Raw genomic sequence first — 22,370 nt, 5'->3', positions numbered from 1 at the left:
TTTATGAAATAACAACATTTTACCGAAAATGTCTGAACTTTGGAACATAAAATAAATGCATTTTTTTCAATTAAATTATGATTATATTCATAATACCTATTGAACATTTTTAAGTTTTATTAAATTTATACATCCAGCATATCCATCTATTTAGCCAGTAAAACAAACTATAACGAATTAAACGATCAATTAACGCATAGTTAAATATAACAAAATTAGTAAGAAAAATAATCGACGAGACCAAACATGCGTGATGCGAATCGATAAATCGAGGCTAAACAAAATGCAATTTTAGCACAATTACTTTGTATGCGTGAACTGCACTACCTAGATATCGAGACAATTTTACTACGGTCAGTGAATGAACTAAAGCTAGATAATTGTAAAAAGCTCTAATTATGAACACATGATTAAAAAAATTTAAAACATAGATTAGCTCACCCGGCGACAGGTGCAATAAATGCAATTGCAATGATCAATGAAGAAACATTAACACGAACAGTTCAATGTTTTGAACAAATTTAATACACAACACTCACTTGGAATTAAAAGGCTCATTGCCAACTACACTCATTTCATTAATTATTCTTCTATGAAATGCTAGATTGTAGGAAATTTAGCAATTTTTTTTAGTTTTTCACTATACAACTTCGCGTTTGTGGATTCATTTGACGTTGATTTGAGTTTTGACAGTTTGACACCACAGAGTAAGTAGTGTTTGACACTTTTTTTTTTTCTTTCTTCATGGCAAAAGACAAGGCAAAAGACTATGCTAAATTTTGCCATATTCAAAACTTTAGTTCGTTAATTTCACATGTTAATTTTAAGTTCCTTTTATTTACACCCAGTTATTATCAGATGACGCTCAATAAAAGGCTACCATTCACAGACGCATCCATCGGCGGGAGGTACTGTCTGTCTGTGTCCGTCACTTATAAATGTCCTTTGTAATACATAAATCATAATATTTATATTATCATTATCATATTTATATTATACATTATATTTATATTATGTATTGTGTGTAGAAAGTGCGATAAAAGTAACAGCCTGGTACGGCCAAAGATTTTGAATTTCGTTACGGTACGGTTTGGGGCTCGCCAGGGCTTGCCTTGTGGTGCGTATAATCAATGATAAGGCAATATATTATGTTTCTTTCAAGGTTTCTTTTAATTATGTACCTGTATATTACTCACATTATAGTAGAGCCATTTTAATAGGCAACATTTGACAGTTCAACAAAATTCAACAACGTAACCTAGTAACGACGACATAGAATAACATGATATTTCGTTTTGTTAGAACTGCATATTTGCTTAACTTTTTTCAATTATGATTACATATTTATAATAATAATGGCCGATACAAGTAATTTTAAGATTTCATTTTACTGATAAACCATACTAAACATAATAAACAATTTCTGAATTGAAGAACTGACGTCGCTACAATTTTGTGTCAATAAACCTTTTTTCTTTTTAAATACCAGAGACGTTCCTCTGAAAATCGAAATTTGACATCTAGAATCGAATGCATTGATTACTTGTGAATAAAAATCATCATAAATTAACTTAGAGCATTAAACCAACCGGAGTGGCCATTGGCAGGCGTTCCCCGCTCGCCAAAGGTTTGAGTACGCGTTACATACCTGATATATAAAACTAGTTGACGCGCGCCCAACGCCATTTTGCTTATGTCAGTGAACGTGAAAAAACCGGAGCGAAATATGCCAAATTGAAGTGAATTTACGTGTAAGAAGTGGTCAGAAACGTGGAATGTAATTAAGGATAAAGCCTGTCCCAGACAGACGCGGCCTGCGGTGGCGATCTGCTGTTGCCTTCTTGCTTGACCGTGATAACAATATACTGCCGCGGCCGCGGTGGCGGTCATTCTAACCTTCAGCGGCACATTAGCTCTCGAGTCTCACCTGCAAGTGGACGTTAGTAATGGCCAATCGTACGAAGTTTTCTTGCTTTTATTGCCCATATTTTGTCTTTAATTCTTTTGTTTTTTTAGTCTTCATGTGATGTATCATACAAAACTGGGTAATTTTGCACTATTTGAATAAACAACTCAGTGTTTATAGGCATAATTTCACGCGGTACACGCGGCCTGTTGCAAAAATTTACAACTGATCGCGTAATGACCGCCTCATGTCCGCGCGCTCATTCACACAGAAGCGGTGGCGGAGAGGGCGGGGCTTGCGGCCGCGGTAAGCCGCGCTGTGACCGCGTCCAGGCCGCGTCTGTCTATGTCGTTCCTAGAACTTTCAAGTCATCCAACTGACCGCCGCGCCACCGCCACCGCAGGCCGCGTCTGTCTGGGACACGCTTAATGTTACTTTTCATCTGTAAGTACTTTTACATCAAAATATTGTGAAATATTGCAGCAAATTTGCAAAATACTGAAATATATTGTCAATGTAAAAGTGTTGCCACATAATGGTACTACATCCACTTTTGGGTAAATTTTAAAATACGTAGACTGTTTTAATATTTAATTATAACTTTTATCACCGTTCATATTTGTTATTATAGAGTAATAAAATTTAGCCAAAGAAACCATAAATAACGTGAAGTATAATTTGTATAAACTTTATGAATTAATGATAAATACCGTTTGCAAATTCATTTATTGTTTATCTCCAACACATGTCTTTCTTTAATATTTTATAGTATACTAAGTTTAAGTTTGTATTTTATTAATTATAATGCAATTACTTACGTTCGTAACATGTACGTAAAAAGGCATTTTTAATTCGTTATTCTGGTATCACTGCATAAAAATTAGGGATGGGACGGTAAAATAATAATATCGATATAAATATTATCCAGCCGTGGGCGTCTTATGGCTGATGATGATAAATTTTATCAGTTTGTTTCATTCTCATTTTTTTTTCAGATTTCTAAAAGCTGCTGTGATTCGGGATGTTTGGATTCGATCTCCGAATGCGAATCATGTTTCATGGACTCCTAAACGGACTAGCACTAACTAGTGTTTCTGCGTTAAAATAAATGTAAATATTTGTAAATAAATGATGTAAATGAACGACGAAGCTGTCTTTTTGTTCACTATTTCTTGTTTTATATGTAAATTGTGACATTCACAAAAAAATGGTATTAGGCTAAACTTTATGGGACGTCGAGTTGAGAGGCGTAAATTTTTTTGTGGTTAGCTGTTCTCCTACGGAACCTAAATCTTAAATTTGCAATTGACGGAAACTATTAGTTTTTGAGATATGAATTTTTGAAAACTAGAAAATTACTATAGAGGTTATACTACATCTTTATTTTTGTTACGCATATTCATTGTTTTGAAAGTGTCAAATCGACGTCACGACGACCTCTCCACTTGTTATTCGTTATGAATACTTAGATGTCACAAATCACAAATATTTAATTTATCATTAAAATTAAAATTCTAAATTCATTGAGCATAAAGTATCGATAAGTATTATAATTATTATCGACTTAAATTATCGACGCGTTTTCGCACTATCGATGTTTACATTGACGTTGAATACAGACACGGTGTCTATGTGTGTGTTTGTACCAAGGTTTGTACCAAGAAGCTTATATCTAATACACTGGAGATTGCACTATGACCAATAACTTGTAACAAGAAAATATGATCTAGAATGACGTCAGTCATGTTTTTTGTCTCTTTCTGTTGAGTGACCACGCTGGTTTGTAAATTCAGGATTTTTCAAAATAGAAAAAACTAAAAATCATGGTCTATAAATAATAACGACAAAGGTATATTTTTAACAGTATTTATATTATAATATTATGGTCATACTTTATAGGTACATACAATTTTAATTGGTATAGAATGATAGTTTTAAACAACTTTTGGCTACAAAGCTTGGATATGAACCGATATATAGCATTAGCATCCTTTGTAAATAGAGGAAAGTTGTGATTTGCATCAGATGCTGTTTACCAAATTGTAAGCTACTCAGATCTTCTTTTGAAACGCGTTGCTTCGACTGGTCAATTTCAAGCCAAAATCATCAAAGAAAAACTGTTTAGCGGCCTTGCACAAATTTCAGCTAACTTTACAAAGTTTATTTTTCAAAAGGTATTTTTTTCTGGGTCGTAATCCTCAGTAACCTTGATGGGCACATATATTTCTTTTTATTTTACTTTTTGGAAAGCTGAAATACGTAAAACAAAAAATATAAGGTAAGTTAAAAAAGTATAAATTTCAATGTAAAAACGAACAATCTTATAACTACATGTGAGTGCAATACCGATGTCGTGTGTTGTTTCATTACTAGTAACAATCTTTAAAATGGTGTTCTAAATTTTCATCATAATATTGTTATTACAATATATTCTCCTCGCTATCCATAAAAACTCGTCATCATGGTTACCTTACTTGTTAAATTTGTTTATTGAAAACTTGTTGAAAAATGATAAAGTATTGGGGAAATAACAAATTTAACATGACTGCTTACTAAAATGATGCTAAATTAGACAATTTTTGCCATTGAAATGATTCTAAACAGGTAAATGCAGGAGTATTGAGGAATATTGTAAATAACGTAAATATACACTTGCCTGTGAAATTCTATGCCAGAATTCGGTGTCCAAACGCTTCTGCAATTTTGCACAATACAATGCATTCTTTATATTTGGAAAATATTCATTAAATAAGCAACAATATTAACTTAAATATTCGAAGCGACGCAATTTTTTTGACACACATGCCATATTGACAAAGTGAGAGTTGCTACAATTTTATTATGGTGACTACCCATAATCAGGGAGTATCGCTTTTTAATAATTGGTTCAGATACTTATTTTATTTAGCATAAATAATAATTGTCTCATCCAACAATGCTTCTGAATGACGTTTTTGGCAATTTATCAACAAACTCATGTACAAAAACTAACCTTTTGCACAGAATATTACAGCATACATAGTAGCCTTGGGAAAACTTCGTATTAACAGTGGCAATACCAAGTTAGGTGTGAAAGTGATAAAAAACATGAACTGGGCAATATTTTCTTGTTACACGTCAATGCTCATACCGAAATCTCCAGTGTATTAGATATAAGCTTCTTGGTTTGTACTTGTATGTGTATAGTCATGCTGGTGTTTGATTATTTTGTCGTGTGCGTGTTGTAGCGACGTAATCTCAAAATGCGTTTGTGTTAACACTATTTAAATGTGTTTACTCGTTCCCCCCGCAGGAAATGACAGACTTTTTGACTATGAAAGAATTGCGCGTGTCGTCTCCGGTTGGTTTAATGCTCTAAGTAAATTAATAAATTCGATTGACAAATGTTTCAAATCCGTATCGATTAATTCACTTTAATCGATGTTTTTAAGCAGGTTACCTCTCTTCGAAGATAAAATTGATAGACGTCAAATGTTGCCTATTAAATTGGCTCGACTATACTTGCTCTATGAATGCGCCCTGAAAGAAGTCCCATAGTAGCAGGCGCCACACTGGCAACTAAAATAATTTTGCCAATATTTTTTTTTTCAAAAAAAAAATTAAAAATCATGTGAATAGAAGTAAATACCTATGTAATTATTATATTAGAGTGTTGCAGAATTGCAGGAAATACCGCTTCTTTATTTGAAGTGAGTATGATGGCTTCATATTTTTGGTTAGGTAGTTAAGTTGTTTTTTTTAACTTAATAATATTTAAACTGAGGATGTTGCGTGAACCAGTAGGACGTTGAGTAACGCTTGTTAAACTAATTAGAAATATAGAAAACGTCATGTGCGTTGGTACATAACTATAATGTATGAATGATGAAGGTGATGAACCATTCAGAACTCAAAATGTCAACCAAGCCATCCAATCTACAAAAAATACTTATTTTATTTTTCAAAATGTCTGAGTGCATTGGCCATAGACTGTAAACCCGTCCACAGACGTTAATCGCCTAGCTTTTCGCACGAATATGGGTAACAATAGTACCCGTTAGAAATTATTAACACATCACTAGAGAAAATTTAATCAATTCCACCCACAATCAAACAATGTATAATATGGCAAACAGAGAAAAAAACCTTTAAATTGTATGATTATTTTATTTATAAGTACCTAAAACTACTAATTTTACTGTTAACAGTTAACCAAGTTGTGGTTTAGGAGCCGTAGTGACACGTTTCCGCGCGATTTTCTTTCGTGACAACTTCATTTGTTGAAGCTGATTGTACACTTCTCCCCAAATCTCATTTTGTTCCTCCATTGGAATTGTTTTCCTGAAACGCATACATTTTTTTATTTGTGTATGTATTTGTGATGTGATATGTATTTATTAAAGTTATTGAATCAGCTAGCAAGGGTTATTTAGTTCTTATAAATTTGTCTGTGTGAATTTTTTTAATCAGATTAAGTTTTTTGTAGATATGCAAGGTACCTTATATTGAATTAGAATTAATTTACTTATTTATCTTTTTATCTGTTATTAGCTGACCCATAATAGACTTGCGGTCTAATAAAAAATTAAATAGCCGTTAAGTTCTCTTATTTCCTACTTTTTACTACTAAGATTCTTTTCCCAAAAAATAATAAATACAACAACAAAAATATTGAACTAGGTCTGGCATGCCATAGACAACATAAACCAAGATAAATTAGAATTCACTTCTTTATATTAGACTAGCTTTCCACCCGCGGCGTCGCCCGCTTTGTCTAAAACCTAATAAATTATATACTCAAACCTTCCTCTTGAATCACTATCTATTCTAAAGAAACCGCATCAAAATCTGTTGCAAAGTTTTAAAGATTTAATCATACATAATATGTAGTGATAATGTATCATGTACCTAAACAATTAGATTTAAATAATAATAAAATAAAAGCAAAATAAAATGTTAAATAAATATACCTATATTGTTTCATAAGGTCATATTTCTCCCATGGTGTCTTTCTTAATTCTCTTCTTACTCTATCTTTTTCCTTTAAGTGCTCTTCAATATTAGAAACTCCCTTCAGCTCTTGTCTTTCCCATCTCTCCAACCATGGTCTTGGTTTTAGTTGAACCTATAAAAAAATTAATTGGAAAACTATCTATTTATTTATTTCTTCTATATTGTACAATGAGTCTTATCTTATAACAATTAAATTTACAATTTAGAAATGGTGGCCAAATGGCTCTTAGGCTTTTGCGATGTAGCTGTAACATGTTGCAATGTTTTTTTATATAACTGATGGTATGGTTAGGTGCAACACATAGTTGTTTTAAGTTTTTTTTAATGATAATTGATGATTTTATATTGTATAACCACACTAACGACAAAAAAAATGTAATTAGGTATAAGTAAAGGAATTAATAGGCTTTATATATTTATTAATTTTATTTTAATTTTAAATGTTATTGTTATTCAGACATGTTAATGAATAAATACCTGCACAGTATTGACTGGAACAGGCGTCCCATCAGGCACTATCTCAGGGTCCATATCAAATGGGAAAGTGCTGTACTCAGGCAGGGCATCTCGGAGATAGAACAACTTGTCATCAAGCCTCTTTTCAAGACGTAGCACTTGTATCGACTGAATCGTGGGATCATATAAGTCATATCGGACCTGCAATGGAAAATTTAAATATATTTTTTTTTAGTACTTTTAAAATTATCTTATGATTAAATTTTCATTTATTCACAAGTTAAGTACATACAAATTCATTGCATTGTTGCAAATTAGAATCAATAATAAAACAATCATCAATAAAATGTTATTGTTGGATAATGAAATAATTTAACACATATTATATACCTCAACACCCTGATGATCCACAACATTTCTTAAAGTGAATTCAGCTCTTAAGCCACATCCTTTACGCTCTATGCATATGCCCACAAATCTATTTGTTTTACCCTGAGCATGAGGATCAGATATTGTGACAGCTAAAATTGAACCTGTAAATGAAGCATAACAAATGTTTTAAATCTACATGGTTCCTTCACTTCACAATAAATACCTCTGAACCAGTAAGATATGTTTTGAATAAAAGTATGCACATATACACACCAACATAAAATTCTGGTATATCTACTTGGTTTCTTCGATTTAACATATCTGCTCGTTCTAACTTTTCTCTCAGACTGTTGCGCCATTTAGGATTAGGGTCTGGCAAAAATTCTGGATAAACATGTCTGTATTCAAGAACTGGATTTTGCGAACGAGGTCTGCGCCCGGGAGTCCGCTTCGTTTCCACAGATGTATCTTCTACTTCTACAGCTTCAGCCTTTTCAGGCAGCGTGGATAATGGACGTAATTCTGCAAATGTATTCAATAATGTTACAAAAGGAGTTCAGTTTGAAATGTGAACAGGTATAAAATTATTATGATACATAACCTCTTCGAAAAATCCATTTTGACGCGGATAACAATTCAAGAGGTGCTTTGCGAAAAGCCAACGACATATTTATTATTGATATTCGCAAAAGCTTTTCTGTAAAATACGGTTACTTTTTCTATTCTAGTTCATTTCAAATTACAAATACACAAATATTGAAATACCTAACACAGATGTACTTGATTTTGACACTTGTAATTTTTTTTTATATTTCGACATTGACACTTTTTAATTTTTTTTTATATTTCGACATTGACACTTTCAATTCAGAATGCTATTCACGATAAGATCATTTAGCGATTTTTATTTTTTACACTTGCATCACAAGTTTTAATTTGAATGAAATCATTTAGATTAAAACGTAAATTATAATATTGTGCATGTACAAAAGCCTTTTTTTTCGAACTAGATCAGTGTACCAACGTTTTGGCGAACGAGATAAGTAAAATATATTTTGCAGTATACTCTTGTTTAAGCTGTTGCTTACATACTGAATCTAATAATTTCATTCGAACACACGCATAGTTATGTTCGCTTGCACATTAGTTAGGTAAATACTAAGGGTAAATAGGATCCGAAAATTATTGTGCACCACTTGTGACACTCCTTTTTACGCATTTGGTAGGTTCCTGCTCAACGTTTAATGTGACGTTGATTGTTGACAAACGTTGAAATGACATCTGACAGCAACCCATTACCCAAACAATTTATCGATTGATGTGTGACCTAATAAAAAAAACACTGTGTAATTCTTAAAGTGAACATGTCTTCAATTATACAGAGAGACGATAATATACCCCTTGCTGATGATGATCCACAAGTAATCATTACTGATGAGGTGGACAACAATCGCTTAGACCATGGTCGATCCATGGATTCTTTGCCTAGCTCTTACACGGGTGGTTCATCCAGCCCCGGACTTAATGGACCTCCTAGCTTCGATCCAGATTCAGGAATAGACGAACAAGAAGAAAAAGCACGTCTAATTTCACAAGTATTGGAACTACAAAATACTCTGGATGGTAAGAAGATTTTGTACTGTTTTTTGTGCAAAACATTGCAATATACTTTTTAATAGCCGTAATTGCATTTGTTACTTCAATTATTGATACAGCAAAAATTCATTCCAGATTTGTCCCAGCGAGTGGATTCAGTAAAAGAAGAAAATCTGAAACTTCGCTCAGAGAACCAGGTTCTTGGGCAATACATCGAGAATCTTATGTCTGCATCATCTGTGTTTCAATCAACAACCAATGTTCACAAAAAGTAAATGAATGATACACAAAAAACGGTAGAAAGAAATTTGACCAAATCCAACTAAACATATGACTGAGTGTGGAAAAAAATAATATACGGGGTACATAGTACTGTTGTGTTGTAATAGGCAATTTTCTTTCTTACCAATTTGTTCAAGCACCAACAGCTTACATGCTGCCTGAAGAATGGCACAAAAATGTGGAACAAGCTTAGCTTTTAAAGCATGTTGTATGTTCACAAGTTTAATGAGGTAGTTAAGGTAATAACTAGCTAGTAAACACTATAATATTCATAGTTAATGTATTAATTTAAAATTTATGTGCTTTATGTGTGGAAATGAAGAGCTCTTTTAAAATTATCTAAAACATTCGTGGAAATGGTTTATTACACATGCATTTGTATACATTCCAATCTTATGATAAACAGGTTCAAATGTAAACAAGTAAATAGTAATGCTCTCTCATTGTAATCTCAATTTGTATTAAATATCAATTTCTATTTATAATGTGAATGATGTTTTTTCTATAGCTTTTAAATATATTTATTAAACTCAAAATGGTTTTATTTATCTCTCTCCCCTAAAAAGAGGTCATTTGTATATTGTGTTGATGGTTATGAAAGAATTTTTACTTATATTTATTATTTCTATGATTTACACAGAGTTAAACAATGGTTACTGGTTGTTAGTACAATTAAACTAAAAGAGGACTAGTAGTAATTAAATCCTTTGTAGTTTTTTAGAACTACTCCTAAAAAACTATGATACCTACTAGGCGAAACATTACGATAAACTATTTTATATTACTATTTTAAAAACTAAAAATTTTCCTACTAAAATTGCTTGAAATCCACGACCTATGATCAATTCCATTGGTCATACGACAGCTATGCGAAAGACATAGATTTGAATATATTTATATGTATTAACAAAAAATTAAAAATGTTTCACGCAAAGCTATAATAAATTTATATTGAAAAACCAGGAATGATTCATTCAGTTAGGATAGTCGCAACAGTCACGGAAGTGACCATACAATAGTCACGAATTCATCACGACTCGGTGACGTCGTTTGAGGTAATATATTTTAGTGTGGTAAAAAAAGGAAACCAGGCGGTCTCGAAAGATGACGGTTACGTGCAAGGTAGGTACCATTACAGCAAAATATTCATGCACCGGACGAGAGAAACCCGCGTGAAACAAACGTGACTATTGCGTGCAGCCGTGGGAAAACGGGTTTGTACGACGGTGAATATTTGTTACCCAATTTTAGGGAATTTATGAATATATTGTGTTAATTATGTTTTTATCCAAAATTGATAGCTACTATTTAATAACGTATGCTACATGTTACTATTTACTAATCATAAGAGGCCGTCCGGTCTGTGTGAACGGACCAAATGCAAATTGAATCTCAAAAGTAACTAACTAGGTACCTATTACAAAATGAAAAACGTATTAATTTTAACAAGTCCTGCAGGCTCTTATTATGATAAAATGATTATGTACATACTAAAAAATTATTAAATATTTGTATGTAAGTAATGGTGTTATTTTTTCATAACTATTTAGTTTCAAATCTTTCAAATACTTTATAAATACTTATATACAAATTTTTAAAGAATAAAAAAAATCGATCACAAGGCGGGATTCGAACCCGTTCCTTCAATTTGCCGGGTATTATTTTTTTGTTTGATAACTCAGTTCTAATGTGCCAAGTGTCATATTTAAATAAGAGCCAGCGCGCACGAGCAACTTTGTCTCCGCAACTATTTTGTCTCCACAACTATTTTGTCTCTCCACCCATGGGCTAGTATGAAAGTGCGCGCACGTAGCGACGCAACTCCCCATACAAATTGATGGGAGAGACAAAATAGTTGCGGAGACAAAGTTGCTCGTGCGCGCTGGCTCTAAGTATTGGTTTACAGTAATAATATATTTTCTCACATATTTTCTAGTTTGGGAAGTTACAAAATAATTCGACAACACTGATAGATTTTTTGTCTCTTACTAACATTACCGATCAATAAACCTTCCTTGTCATTCGTCGGTGTTTTGCGTGCAGGAAAAAGACAAAAACTTAGTTTAATTTTGACAGTCACGGGAAGTGAACGTGTTGTTTGTAATCTGAAGATCAAATAAATTAATCATGCCAAAGAAACTAAAAGTTGTCGTAAAATCCTTGTATTCTCATGAGATTCGTAAAGATGTGAGTTTGGAAAGCTTAAAGTCATTGAAGCTTGAAGATGCCTGGCCTTTCATCAGAGAAGAAATTGAAATAGAAATTGGTAGCAGCCAGCTTGTCTGTATACCTCATATTACTGAAGCCGATCTCTATAAAGTCACGTCTCTTTTTGTACCAAATGAGAAACCAACAAACGGTAAAATGTTTACACCATTGGGCGAGCTTAAGAAGAATATAAATCCGGCTAAATCGAAGCCTGAATATGTGAGCTGGCTTGAGGAAAGTGATTTTCAAGATACTAGTTTTAAATTTCCTCACGAAAGCGTTAAGGTACCAATTTTTTCGTGTTTTTGTAAAATTCATAATGTAGTAAGTTAGTAACACATTGCGCTATACTTGACCTTGGTTCGTCCCTCGGTTAACTCCCGAAAGTACAATGACTTTTTCATAAACCGACATCCAACATATTGTATACTAGAGGTCCGCCCCGGCTTCGCCCGTGGTACATATTTCGCAATAAAAGGTAGCCTATGTCCTTTCTCAGGTATCAAAATATCTCCATACCAAATTTCATGCAAATTGGTTCAGTAGTTTAGGCGTGATTGAGTAACAGACAGACAGACAGAGTTACTTTCGCATTTATAATATTAGTATGGATTAGTTAACAAATTATATTTTCTTTGGCCTTTTTTGCCTATATTTAAAATAAATGACTGTACCATACTTATAATTTGATTATAATTTGATTAGCCATACTTGTAAATTTTAGGTCAAACTTCAAAGGCTCTAGAGGTTCTAAAGTTAAATTGATAGTATAATTTTTAAAATAGAATCATAATGTAGGTAGTCAGAATGTTGGATTAAAATCTGTGGCATGGTAAAAGCTTTCATTTTAGTGATGCAATCATAAATAGAGATTATATTATTATTTATTATGCAATGGAAATAGCTCATATTGTGCATTTGATTTCGCAGATTACACTACAAGATGAATCTATTAAGAACAAAGTCAGAGTGATTATGGTAAATTTCACAAAGACCACCATTCCAAAGGACAAGGACCTGGTCAATAATATTTATTTGGACACAGAAAATATTAAAGGTAAGTCACTCATTTGACTAGAATGATAAAAACTTTGTAGTCTGTGCAATGAGGCATGAAATATGTATTTTATACAAAGGATCTATACTTCCGTACCAAATTGTTTGATTTAAATAAATTATATAAATATCACACTTGCATACTGATTAAAAATATTCTATCTAATAATATAAAAACACAAATAACACTAAACAAAAAATCCCACAAATACCACACACAAAAGAGTGATAACCTTGAATTACCATTTATAAGAACTTTATACGGTAAGAGAAACTTACGATTTGAGGGAGCACAATTGTACAATAGCTTGCCTAAAGCAATTAAAGAATCCTCATCAATTAATATTTTTAAAAATAAATTAAAGACATACTTAACTAATTTCGATAGCTGATTGTGTTATACTAACTGCAAAATTGTTATTTCTCATATTTGTAAAAGATCATATTGTATTGTTCTTGTTTATGAGATTAATAAAGTTCTTTAAACCGAAATGTATAATTTTTTTTTTGTGTAACGGTAATTTTTAATTTTGTTTTAGAATTGAAAGGCAAGAAATCAGTCTATATGATAACCAGTGTGCTCATGGCGAAAACAATTGAATTCAGAGTAACTCGGGGAACATCATCTAGAATCTTCCATTTGGGAAATGCTTCCCCCTTAGTCTTTGGCCTGGAGGAGTTTGTAATTGACGATGATGGAAAAATCATTGCAAAAGTAAGTAGATAATTTTTTTATTTATAAAGTTTAAATGTTTATTGATAGTGCTAAAATTGTCATAATATATAAAGATTTTAATGAGACATTGGTTAAAAATAGGAATGCGCCAAGGAAATTTGTCAAAACATATTATATACTCTTTTGTGTATATTAAATATACAAGTTTGTACTTTCAATAAAGTGTGATCATTGCTTTTATCAATAGATAACAAGAATGATTCATGTTGAATCTCAGTCATAATATTTCCAAGTAGTTCTATATAAATAATTCACAGATTAGTGATAATTTAATATTTTCATATACATTTACCAATGAATATGAGAAAATTTAATAAATTGTTATTTTATATTTAAATATTGTGTATGAATGTACAAGGATAGATGGACAATATGTTTATTGAAAAATAAAATATTTAATATTCATAGTTAATAATATTTAAATTATAACCATGAAGTGTTAATGGATAATGGAAAGTGTAGACTAATGATGTTATTGTAATTTTGAACAATGGAGACTTAGAAGAATAGTATAGAATAGGTATATATAGGTACTTTATTCTTTATTTTATTTTATTTTTATTAGGAATTTCCAACAAAGAAAACATAATTTACAGACTCTTAATACTAAAATTGCTTATCGTACAATAACAATATGTTTCTTTACTTATAGGAAATTACAACAATCGTATATTTAAACGGATAACTTAACTTCTATAATATATTATGTAACACTGTAGTACGTATGCAACCTAAAGTACTTCCTACAATAATTGTTATTTCAACTAACTATAAAAAGGAGGAGATCATAATAATTTTTTTGTGTGTTTCCTTTCTATTGGGTGAACAAATTTTTTATGATCCTTTTTTATTTCAGTTAGTTTTTATTGAAATAATTATTCAGGCCCTATGGCAATTAATTTTGTATTATCAGAATTGCCGTACACTTAATTGTGGTTGGTCTATTTTGTTTCTATACAGTAATTTACATTCATTAACAAATATACTATCATATATGTTTCTAATTGATGGCTTATCAACTTTACCATGGCAAAAGTTGGCAATGGAAGAGAATGATGACATTATACTCAAGGTCCTTCTGAAATAACAGCCCACTTTTATGTATAACTGTGTAAAATAATATTATGTCCATTTATAAGTGTAAATATTAATTTATAAAAGTTAATGACGTTTTTTTTAGTTTTTGAAGAATAACCACAATTGACTATACAAAAATATTGATCATTACATATTTGTTGATTATTGTATTTTTAATATGTATGTCTTAGAATTTTTCCAAATATATAAATGTAAGGTTTGCCAAGGTTACATACCACATACCAAAACGCTTAAACCATATTCAGAAAATAATTAAACTTAATTTATTCTAGAAAAAAATAGGGAACTGAAAAATGACTAATTTAGGTGATTGATGATATGTACTTAGCCTTGTTTTTGTTAAATGTTGTTGCCCTAATAAGTACATAGATAGCAGAGAAGGTTAGTTTGTGTGAAAGAACAATGCCTCAGCATTTAAGGATTTATTTTTGTAGTATAGGGTCGCGTTAGAGTATATATTCTACGGTAAAGGAGAACAACGAAAATAAATGTTATTTATGCATTGTTATATTTATGAACAATAATTACAATATTTGTTTGCATTTGCAAGTACCTAACTACTTCTTTACCACAATGATGACATTTTAAAATGTAAAGAGTATGCTATGTTGCAAAGTACCCATAGGTTAATCAAGAATCATTTTATGACTAAACCAACACAGTCATTAGATGCCTGGACTATGAACACTCATGAATGCGTGACACGTGTTCACAAGCTGAACATAACTGGTAACTGACTCCTGCAAGTGTATCCAAAATAAAAGAGGTACTACATATTTCCCTTTTATAGTGCTTGAGATATGTTGAACTATAAGAGCTAGTGTTTTATTATATTTTCTCGAATATTTAGCAGACAAAATGCTCGCATTATGATTTTGTATGAATTTGACAATATTTTGGAAACATATTTTTATTCATACATTCGCTAACTTTGCATTTACAACATTAGTAGGATTACTAAGGATATTCACAGTAATACCTATTCATACAGTTACATAGTCGGGGCCTTGTAATTACGTATCGAGCGTAGGTCATTTTAATAATAGGTCTAAAGGATATAAAATTATGTACTAGGTATGTAAATGCTAACACACTGCATTCATAGGTACAATATTATGAAAAATTCCTAAGTATTTCTAATGCTACACTTTTTAAATGTACCAAGTTTACTTAATTGATATCATGGTTTAATTAAGACCAGTCATGGTAATTAAAATATAATACTGCCTATTTATGAATAGGTATCAAGGGCACAAAAAAATGTCTATCGGTCAATGACCTAAAAAAATAAATTACATTAAAATTGAGCTAGGTATGTATGTACTGAATATGGTTTAAAATATTGAGATTTTGGGTAGTAAAATGCGTTTGTAAAAATATAATAAGTTAGAAAGTAACAAAATAGAGATAGTTATTAATAAAATTATACTTAGGTAGTTACCAACTTCATTATACTACAAAATCATTACAGTCTACAGATTAGATAACCTACTTGATAACTGGATGAATATTTAGCACATTACGTCATTTCATAGTAATTGAACTAATGAATATGATAATGAACTTATAGATGTAAATATTATTGTAACACAAGCATACATAGTTTAGTCTAGACCTTATCATAAGAATAATCATAGATATATATGGGTCATTATACAAAAATGGGGTAACTCAATGTCACCAGCCAATTTATACAAAGTCTTATTATATTTTAATCAAATAACAATCTATTTTAAAACAATAAAGCGTCCTTTATTTGGTCACTCACTTTCACTTCTTTATTTAAAATACAAATTGATAAAAAAAACAAAATTAATACTTAAATAATCAGTACTTTGGCATGTCACAACTCCGAAAACCAACAATCAAGTGACTATTTTATAAACATTATCATTGATTAGAGAAAACTTACTAATTCAGGACAATCTTTGATATACATAGTATTATATAGTATAACTTTCATAACGAAATGTTTAACATTTTATTTAAAAAATAAAAATAAACTTTGTCATCGTTTTTATTGGTCAGTCCGTTGTGTGTTTTTTAAATTTGAAATTCTCGCTAAATATCACCAAGTCGAGGTCAAATCCCTGTCTAAATATTAATGTTGGTAATGAAGTTACTTGTGCATCCCATATTTTGATGGCCGTCATAACTGTACCAGCGCTAGGGTTGTGTTTGTCCTCTAAATTCGTGCTGCGCCAGTCAACATTTCAGTCCTATGGTGAGTCGTTATTTTATTGTTAAACTGATTTTTATTTTCATTCATACATGGTTAAGTATGATTTGTAAAAATATAGTTTGTTGATATTAGAAATAAGGCAAAAAAACATAATTTGTGATTATAATCTCATATTAAGTCCCTTTTTATCAGTCCACTGGCATCAGTCCTATGTCAGATATCGCGCCAGTGGACTGACGCGGCCCCATAGTACTGATGATTCTATCGTTTTTGAGAACTTTTATCTTGATTGCTATTGGTATAAGCATTTCTATTTGATATTTCAGTTTAAAACATCATGCGCCACGCTAAAAGAAACTGAATTTGACTAGGGAAGAAACATTTAAAAAAGAGTAGCAAAGAAAAGAGCTATTGAAACAAACTACTAATAATTTTATTTAAAAGATCTTATTTTATTTTAATTATTGATTTTGATGCTTTCAGGGCATAGCTTGTTATATGTATTTATTAGATAAATACGTAAATGTATAATATTGTGAAGTAAAATTACCTCAAAATAACATAAAAGTTAATTATTTTAATAACATTATAAAAATGTCAAAAGGCTCTTATGAAAACTCAGATGAGACTTTCATTCAAGCCTTTGGTTAAAAACCATGATCCATTTTATGAAAATTAGTACTTTTAACATAAATAATGTTAGATTTTTAGGGCTCCGAACCTCAAAAGGAAAAAACAGAACCCTTATAGGATCACTTTGTCTGTTAAGACGTTTTTTTGAAGCGCGTGGAGGTATCAAACTGAAATTAATATTGAATACTCAACATTAAGAACCCTTGGGGCTGTAAAAAAATGAAACTTATAACGCAACGCAATTAAAAGATACCTACATCCGTGAATACTGCAAATTTCCGCAAAATTAAATATTCGCAAGGGAATAAAAAAATACACAGGATGCTTGCCGTGTATACAGTCTTAAAATATGGTAAAAAGCAACGTCTTATAACACAAATAAAGGAAAAATTGCTAAAAGTGTAAATTTTAAGTTACAAACATAATAAAAAATAGGTTTGTTAGGAGTCCAATTCGCACTTGGCCGTTTTTTTTGTTTCTATTGTTTGTGAATTACTTGAAATATTAAGTAAAACTAAGTCAAAGTAGTAAGTTAAGTAAGAGAGTAAGAAAATTCACGTTGCGTTAAATGTCAGAAGGCTGTTTTGAAAATTGAGACATTGTTTTTTCCCAGTATCACAATATATTATAAATTATCATTTTTAAATGTAACTAAGTGATTTTAATACTTAAAAGACATGTGCCATTATTAAAACTGAGAGATTTGTAGTAATTTTCATTGAATTTCTTTAAGAATATTACAAAATTGTGTTTTTTATCAGTACTATGTTAGCCTTGTCAGTCCCCTGGAGGCCAAATCCAGAAAATTTAAAATATCTCACAATCTACCTAAAAAAGTGGCTGGCCCGATTTGGAACAATATATTCATTAGATTAGCTATCACATACACCCTAATTTGTAATAATCTGATATAAAAAATATAGTAAACAAAATATCCTTAAAAGTTACCCCATTTTTGTATAATCACCCATATACAAAATATAGGTATGGTATCTTGGTGTGTACAAATTAATTGATATAGTTATTAATTATTGTATATGTTGGCAATCTTAAGTGTAACTAAAACAGAGATTGGTTTAAATCTAGACTTAGCATTTTGGCAAAAGGCCCAACATTGCCTAAGAGACTTTAATGATTTTGTTCATGACTACAAGGATATTTATATCCTAAAAAAATATTTTAACATAGTGTTTTAGTGTAACATTTTGTATTTATTATGCTACTAGCTTTCCGACCGCGGCTTCGTCCGCGCAGTCAAAGAAAAACCTGCACAGTTCCCGTTCCTGTGGGATGTCCGGGATAAATCATAAAACCTAGCCTATGTCCCTTATCGGGTATCAAAATATCTCTATACCAAATTTCATGAAAATTGGTTCAGTAGTTAAGGCGTGATTGAGTAACAGACAGACAGACAGAATTACTTTCGCATTTGTAATATTAAAGTAGGTAAGTAAGTATGTATATTGACAGTAGGTTCGGCACGTATAGGTAAAATAAAATAATATTATAAGTTATTTCCCTCGCTCAGTAACATGTCCTTGTTAAGATTTTAAAGAAATTACAACCTTTTTTTTACTTTCTTTTCTATCACTCTCTTGACTCACAATGAGAATTAAATGCAAAGTAAACCTGACGATTGCGGATTGTACATTAGCAGAAGCTATAAATTGAATACAATGTACATACCTATTCGAAGTAATAAAATTTCCTACTAATCACCATGACTCAATGAATTTGATATGAAACATTAATCGATCGATATCGATCTTTTTTCTACACCCATTCGTATTCATATTCCAAATAGCTTATCATTAAATTGCATAATATGAATTATGATCTATTTATATCGGTTATTAGCCGCATTTCCCGGGTTGGCCCGAGATAAAAAATAGAGCCTATGGCCTATGACACAAAACATTTGGCATTCTAGTTATTTGAAGAATAATTTTCATAATCATTTCAGGAGGTACATCTACACAAATATAACTTCCTTATATTGATAATATGGAATTACAGTTTATTATTATATGTAGTGCTAACTGCTATCTCATGTATATGTCGTGGTCATATCGTAGATTTGATCATTTCATGATATGAGTGGCCATTTCACGAAATGGTCGCATATCGTGAAATAGCCAACATAGTTTGATCAGATCGTTAAATCGTCAACGTTTCACGATTTGGTCATCCACATTTGGCCAGATCGTATAAAATATAAAGAGTCCATAAAATATTAAAAAAATTCAGAATAACTATATTCTAAAAACTTGTTTAATGTCATTTAAGTTAGTGCCGCGGCAGCGGCCGGCGAATGCCAGAAGCGAATCGTTTTTGCAATAGAAAACAATTAGGTTAGGTTAGGTTACACTTTGATAAACAACGCACGAGCCGAGCGAGCAAAGCGAGCGTGCCGCGGCAGCGGCCGGCGAGTGCCAGAAGCGGATCGCTTTTTAAAAAACAAACAATTATAATAATATAGTAGTAGTTTCTTAAATTATTTTATTTAAGTTGCATTTTTTCTTAAATACATATAAGATATCCACATTTTCCATAGTACTCGTACCTCTTCGTCGTAAATTCTTTGCTATGACTTTCTTCATAATATTGTTATTAAACGAGTTATGAAGTTTTTAACTGCGAATAATTTAATTTTCGCCAGCGGCCGCCATCTTATCACATAAACACAGAGCTTGCAGCGCCTCTACCAACGATTAATGTAACTATTTTACGATATGATCAAATAATTTTGGTCATTTCATGAAAAAACCGTGCGTTAATTGGCCATATCGTGAAACGATTTCTTATCATTGATCTGCCCAAACCACATCATGATGTGGCCAAACTAAATTGGCCATTTCACGATATGCGACCATTTCGTGAAATGGCCACTCATATCATGAAATGATCAAATCTACGATATGACCACGACATATATATGTGGAAATACAAATAAAGTGATTCCCCGACGTGTGACGTAGATCGGGGTGTGTCTAAATAAATAGCAGTGATTGGCTAATCAACAAGGCTATAAATCCATGTTTAATCGTAATCTATACATATAATATATTTAAATAATTAACCTAGAGGTTATCTCGAATGTAATTTAAATATTATGAACGTAAAATGATATACCGGATTGACGATGTGAGTGCTTACGTGTTCGCTATTGTGTTATCTTTTGCGTTGTAAATCAAGTCACGTATGTACACATATATTGCTAATCTATAAATAGGTATTTATTTGAGGATGTAGATAAATTTAAAACTTCATACTGTTCCGTCTTCAGTTATATATTATGTTAAAAATAAGAGTAAGTTTGAAACTATGCAAATCATACCTACCAACTTACAAAAAATTGTACCTAGGTAGGTAGTAGGTACCTGTAGCTACGTCCTGTCCTAAATCTTAAATTTCTAAAACATAATTAACTATTAAGCGTAACACTTTTCATTTTTTACCTGGTAGTCGCAAATGTTGTACGGATTCCTATAATATGGCTTCCCATCCCATTATACCTACTAGGTCTGTAAAAATATAGGTATTGCCTTAATCGACTGAATATTTTACTTTATTTAAAATACATAATAGGTATTCATAGCCAATAAAGTTTATATTATATGATAAAGAAATAAAAAAAAAGAAAAACAAAATATAGGTTCCACCGAGATTTGAACTCGGATCGCTGGATTCAAAGTCCAGAGTGCTAACCATTACACCATGGAACCGTTGAGCGTTGTCTTGAATTTGTCGATAACTTTCCGATACGCGATGAACATAAAACTTGTACATACAATGTGTATTACATTTTTAATATAGTTCTATAGGTACCTAGTTTTCATTCTAGTAGTTCGGGTCATTAACATTGTAGAAATTGCATTGAACCCTGGTGTGTTTTTATTAACTATAAGTATGTATATCAATAGAAGTATTATAATATTTAATTTGATAATAATTTCTTTACAGGTACCAGTGACCATCAAGTCTAAGAGTCTTCATTGGAAAAAGTTGGATCCCTCGGATCACCTGTACATCGTCGACAAGGCGGTCGAGTGTGAAGAGTAATCTCAATATCAAAAACCTAATTGGATTTAATTGTAGTGCCTACCAGGGCTTGCATTTTATAAAATACTTGAGTATTGTAATGCTTAGATGGCAGTTCTATGAAGTAGGCAGTAACACGCTATTCTGTGTTTGAAAATTACGCTATAAGAAGGTTATGAGCCTTATTTATTTTTTACATGTACCTAGATTAAAAAACCTTCCTCATAGATACAAAAATAAGTTTTAGATTTTACTATACAATTTGATATTGTATCTTAAATAATATTATCTTAATTTATATCCTATCACAATATTTTTTATAAAATGATTAATGAATAATCATTCAAATTGATATTTTGCTGAATAATTAAGAAAATATTGTCATTGAAAAATAATTAATTTACAATAATTGTATTACATTTGTTGATGTTGCTAAAAGAAGATATTATGTATCTAGAGTGTTTAAGATACTATTTAGGTTGTAGGTAATGTACTTAGCTTAGTACTTACTATGTTTGTTGCATAGACATGACATTGTCTTGGAAATTGTTACTTTAATAATATCACAAAACACTACTGAAACATGTTTTTCATGCACATACATTCCAGCACTTAAAAATATCTTTAAAATTAATTAATCTGTGATTGTTTGAGTACCATGTGACAACTGTTCAGTTATTTTTAAGATTTTGTGATCATTAAGTACTTAATGTGATTTTATTAACAGATGTACTGTTGAGTATCAGTATTGAAATAAATTTTATTGTGTGTACCTCGTTTTTTATTTCTCATCATCCTATTTTTTTACATTA

At 31.2% G+C, this 22,370-nt stretch overlaps 4 protein-coding genes and 1 non-coding gene across 5 annotated transcripts in view; 2 read left to right on the top strand and 3 right to left on the bottom strand.

The window, feature by feature from the left end:
- The window catches only part of LOC123700696, a 242,836-nt gene extending 242,164 nt beyond the window's left edge, over positions 1–672 (bottom strand). The window contains exon 1 of the mRNA XM_045647993.1: positions 442–672. The gene's annotated coding sequence lies outside the window, so the exon portion shown is untranslated. The remainder of the gene's footprint in view (positions 1–441) is intronic.
- Positions 673–6,032: 5,360 nt separating this feature from the next.
- Positions 6,033–8,523, bottom strand: LOC123700943 (39S ribosomal protein L19, mitochondrial). The gene is made up of 6 exons (XM_045648324.1): positions 8,328–8,523; positions 8,000–8,248; positions 7,745–7,887; positions 7,376–7,555; positions 6,856–7,010; positions 6,033–6,226 (listed from the first exon to the last, which is right to left on the bottom strand). The coding sequence occupies exons 1-6, from the start codon at positions 8,392–8,394 to the stop codon at positions 6,094–6,096; spliced, it is 927 nt and encodes a 308-aa protein (XP_045504280.1). The 5' UTR covers positions 8,395–8,523; the 3' UTR covers positions 6,033–6,093.
- A 477-nt stretch (positions 8,524–9,000) lies between these two features.
- Positions 9,001–10,140, top strand: LOC123700730 (short coiled-coil protein B). Its single transcript, XM_045648047.1, has 2 exons — positions 9,001–9,349; positions 9,458–10,140. The coding sequence occupies exons 1-2, from the start codon at positions 9,091–9,093 to the stop codon at positions 9,595–9,597; spliced, it is 399 nt and encodes a 132-aa protein (XP_045504003.1). The 5' UTR covers positions 9,001–9,090; the 3' UTR covers positions 9,598–10,140.
- A 1,502-nt stretch (positions 10,141–11,642) lies between these two features.
- Positions 11,643–22,330, top strand: LOC123700776. Its single transcript, XM_045648102.1, has 4 exons — positions 11,643–12,097; positions 12,743–12,869; positions 13,408–13,583; positions 21,481–22,330. Exons 1-4 carry the CDS (start codon positions 11,732–11,734, stop codon positions 21,577–21,579), a joined length of 768 nt encoding a protein of 255 aa, XP_045504058.1. The 5' UTR covers positions 11,643–11,731; the 3' UTR covers positions 21,580–22,330.
- On the bottom strand, positions 21,171–21,242 carry Trnaq-uug. The gene has a single exon. It is a non-coding gene; the product is annotated as a tRNA-Gln (tRNA).
- Positions 22,331–22,370: the final 40 nt, after the last annotated feature.

This window comes from Colias croceus, chromosome 20 (genome assembly GCF_905220415.1).
Source record: "Colias croceus chromosome 20, ilColCroc2.1".
Taxonomy (NCBI): Eukaryota; Metazoa; Arthropoda; class Insecta; order Lepidoptera; family Pieridae; genus Colias; species Colias croceus.
Note: the sequence above shows the minus strand (reverse complement) of the source record. Positions and strands in the feature narration are given on the sequence as shown.

Excerpts from the sequence above, each read along its gene's own strand:
- LOC123700943 (XM_045648324.1), bottom strand. The coding sequence starts at position 8,394 with ATGTCGTTGGCTTTTCGCAAAGCACCTCTTGAATTGTTATCCGCGTCA. Across the intron at positions 8,249-8,327 it reads AAAATGGATTTTTCGAAGAG|AATTACGTCCATTATCCACG; the intron begins GTTATGTATCAT and ends ATACATTTGCAG. Across the intron at positions 7,888-7,999 it reads TATACCAGAATTTTATGTTG|GTTCAATTTTAGCTGTCACA; the intron begins GTGTGTATATGT and ends CTTCATTTACAG.
- LOC123700730 (XM_045648047.1), top strand. The coding sequence starts at position 9,091 with ATGTCTTCAATTATACAGAGAGACGATAATATACCCCTTGCTGATGAT. Across the intron at positions 9,350-9,457 it reads ACTACAAAATACTCTGGATG|ATTTGTCCCAGCGAGTGGAT; the intron begins GTAAGAAGATTT and ends AATTCATTCCAG.
- LOC123700776 (XM_045648102.1), top strand. The coding sequence starts at position 11,732 with ATGCCAAAGAAACTAAAAGTTGTCGTAAAATCCTTGTATTCTCATGAG. Across the intron at positions 12,870-13,407 it reads GGACACAGAAAATATTAAAG|AATTGAAAGGCAAGAAATCA; the intron begins GTAAGTCACTCA and ends ATTTTGTTTTAG. Across the intron at positions 13,584-21,480 it reads ATGGAAAAATCATTGCAAAA|GTACCAGTGACCATCAAGTC; the intron begins GTAAGTAGATAA and ends ATTTCTTTACAG.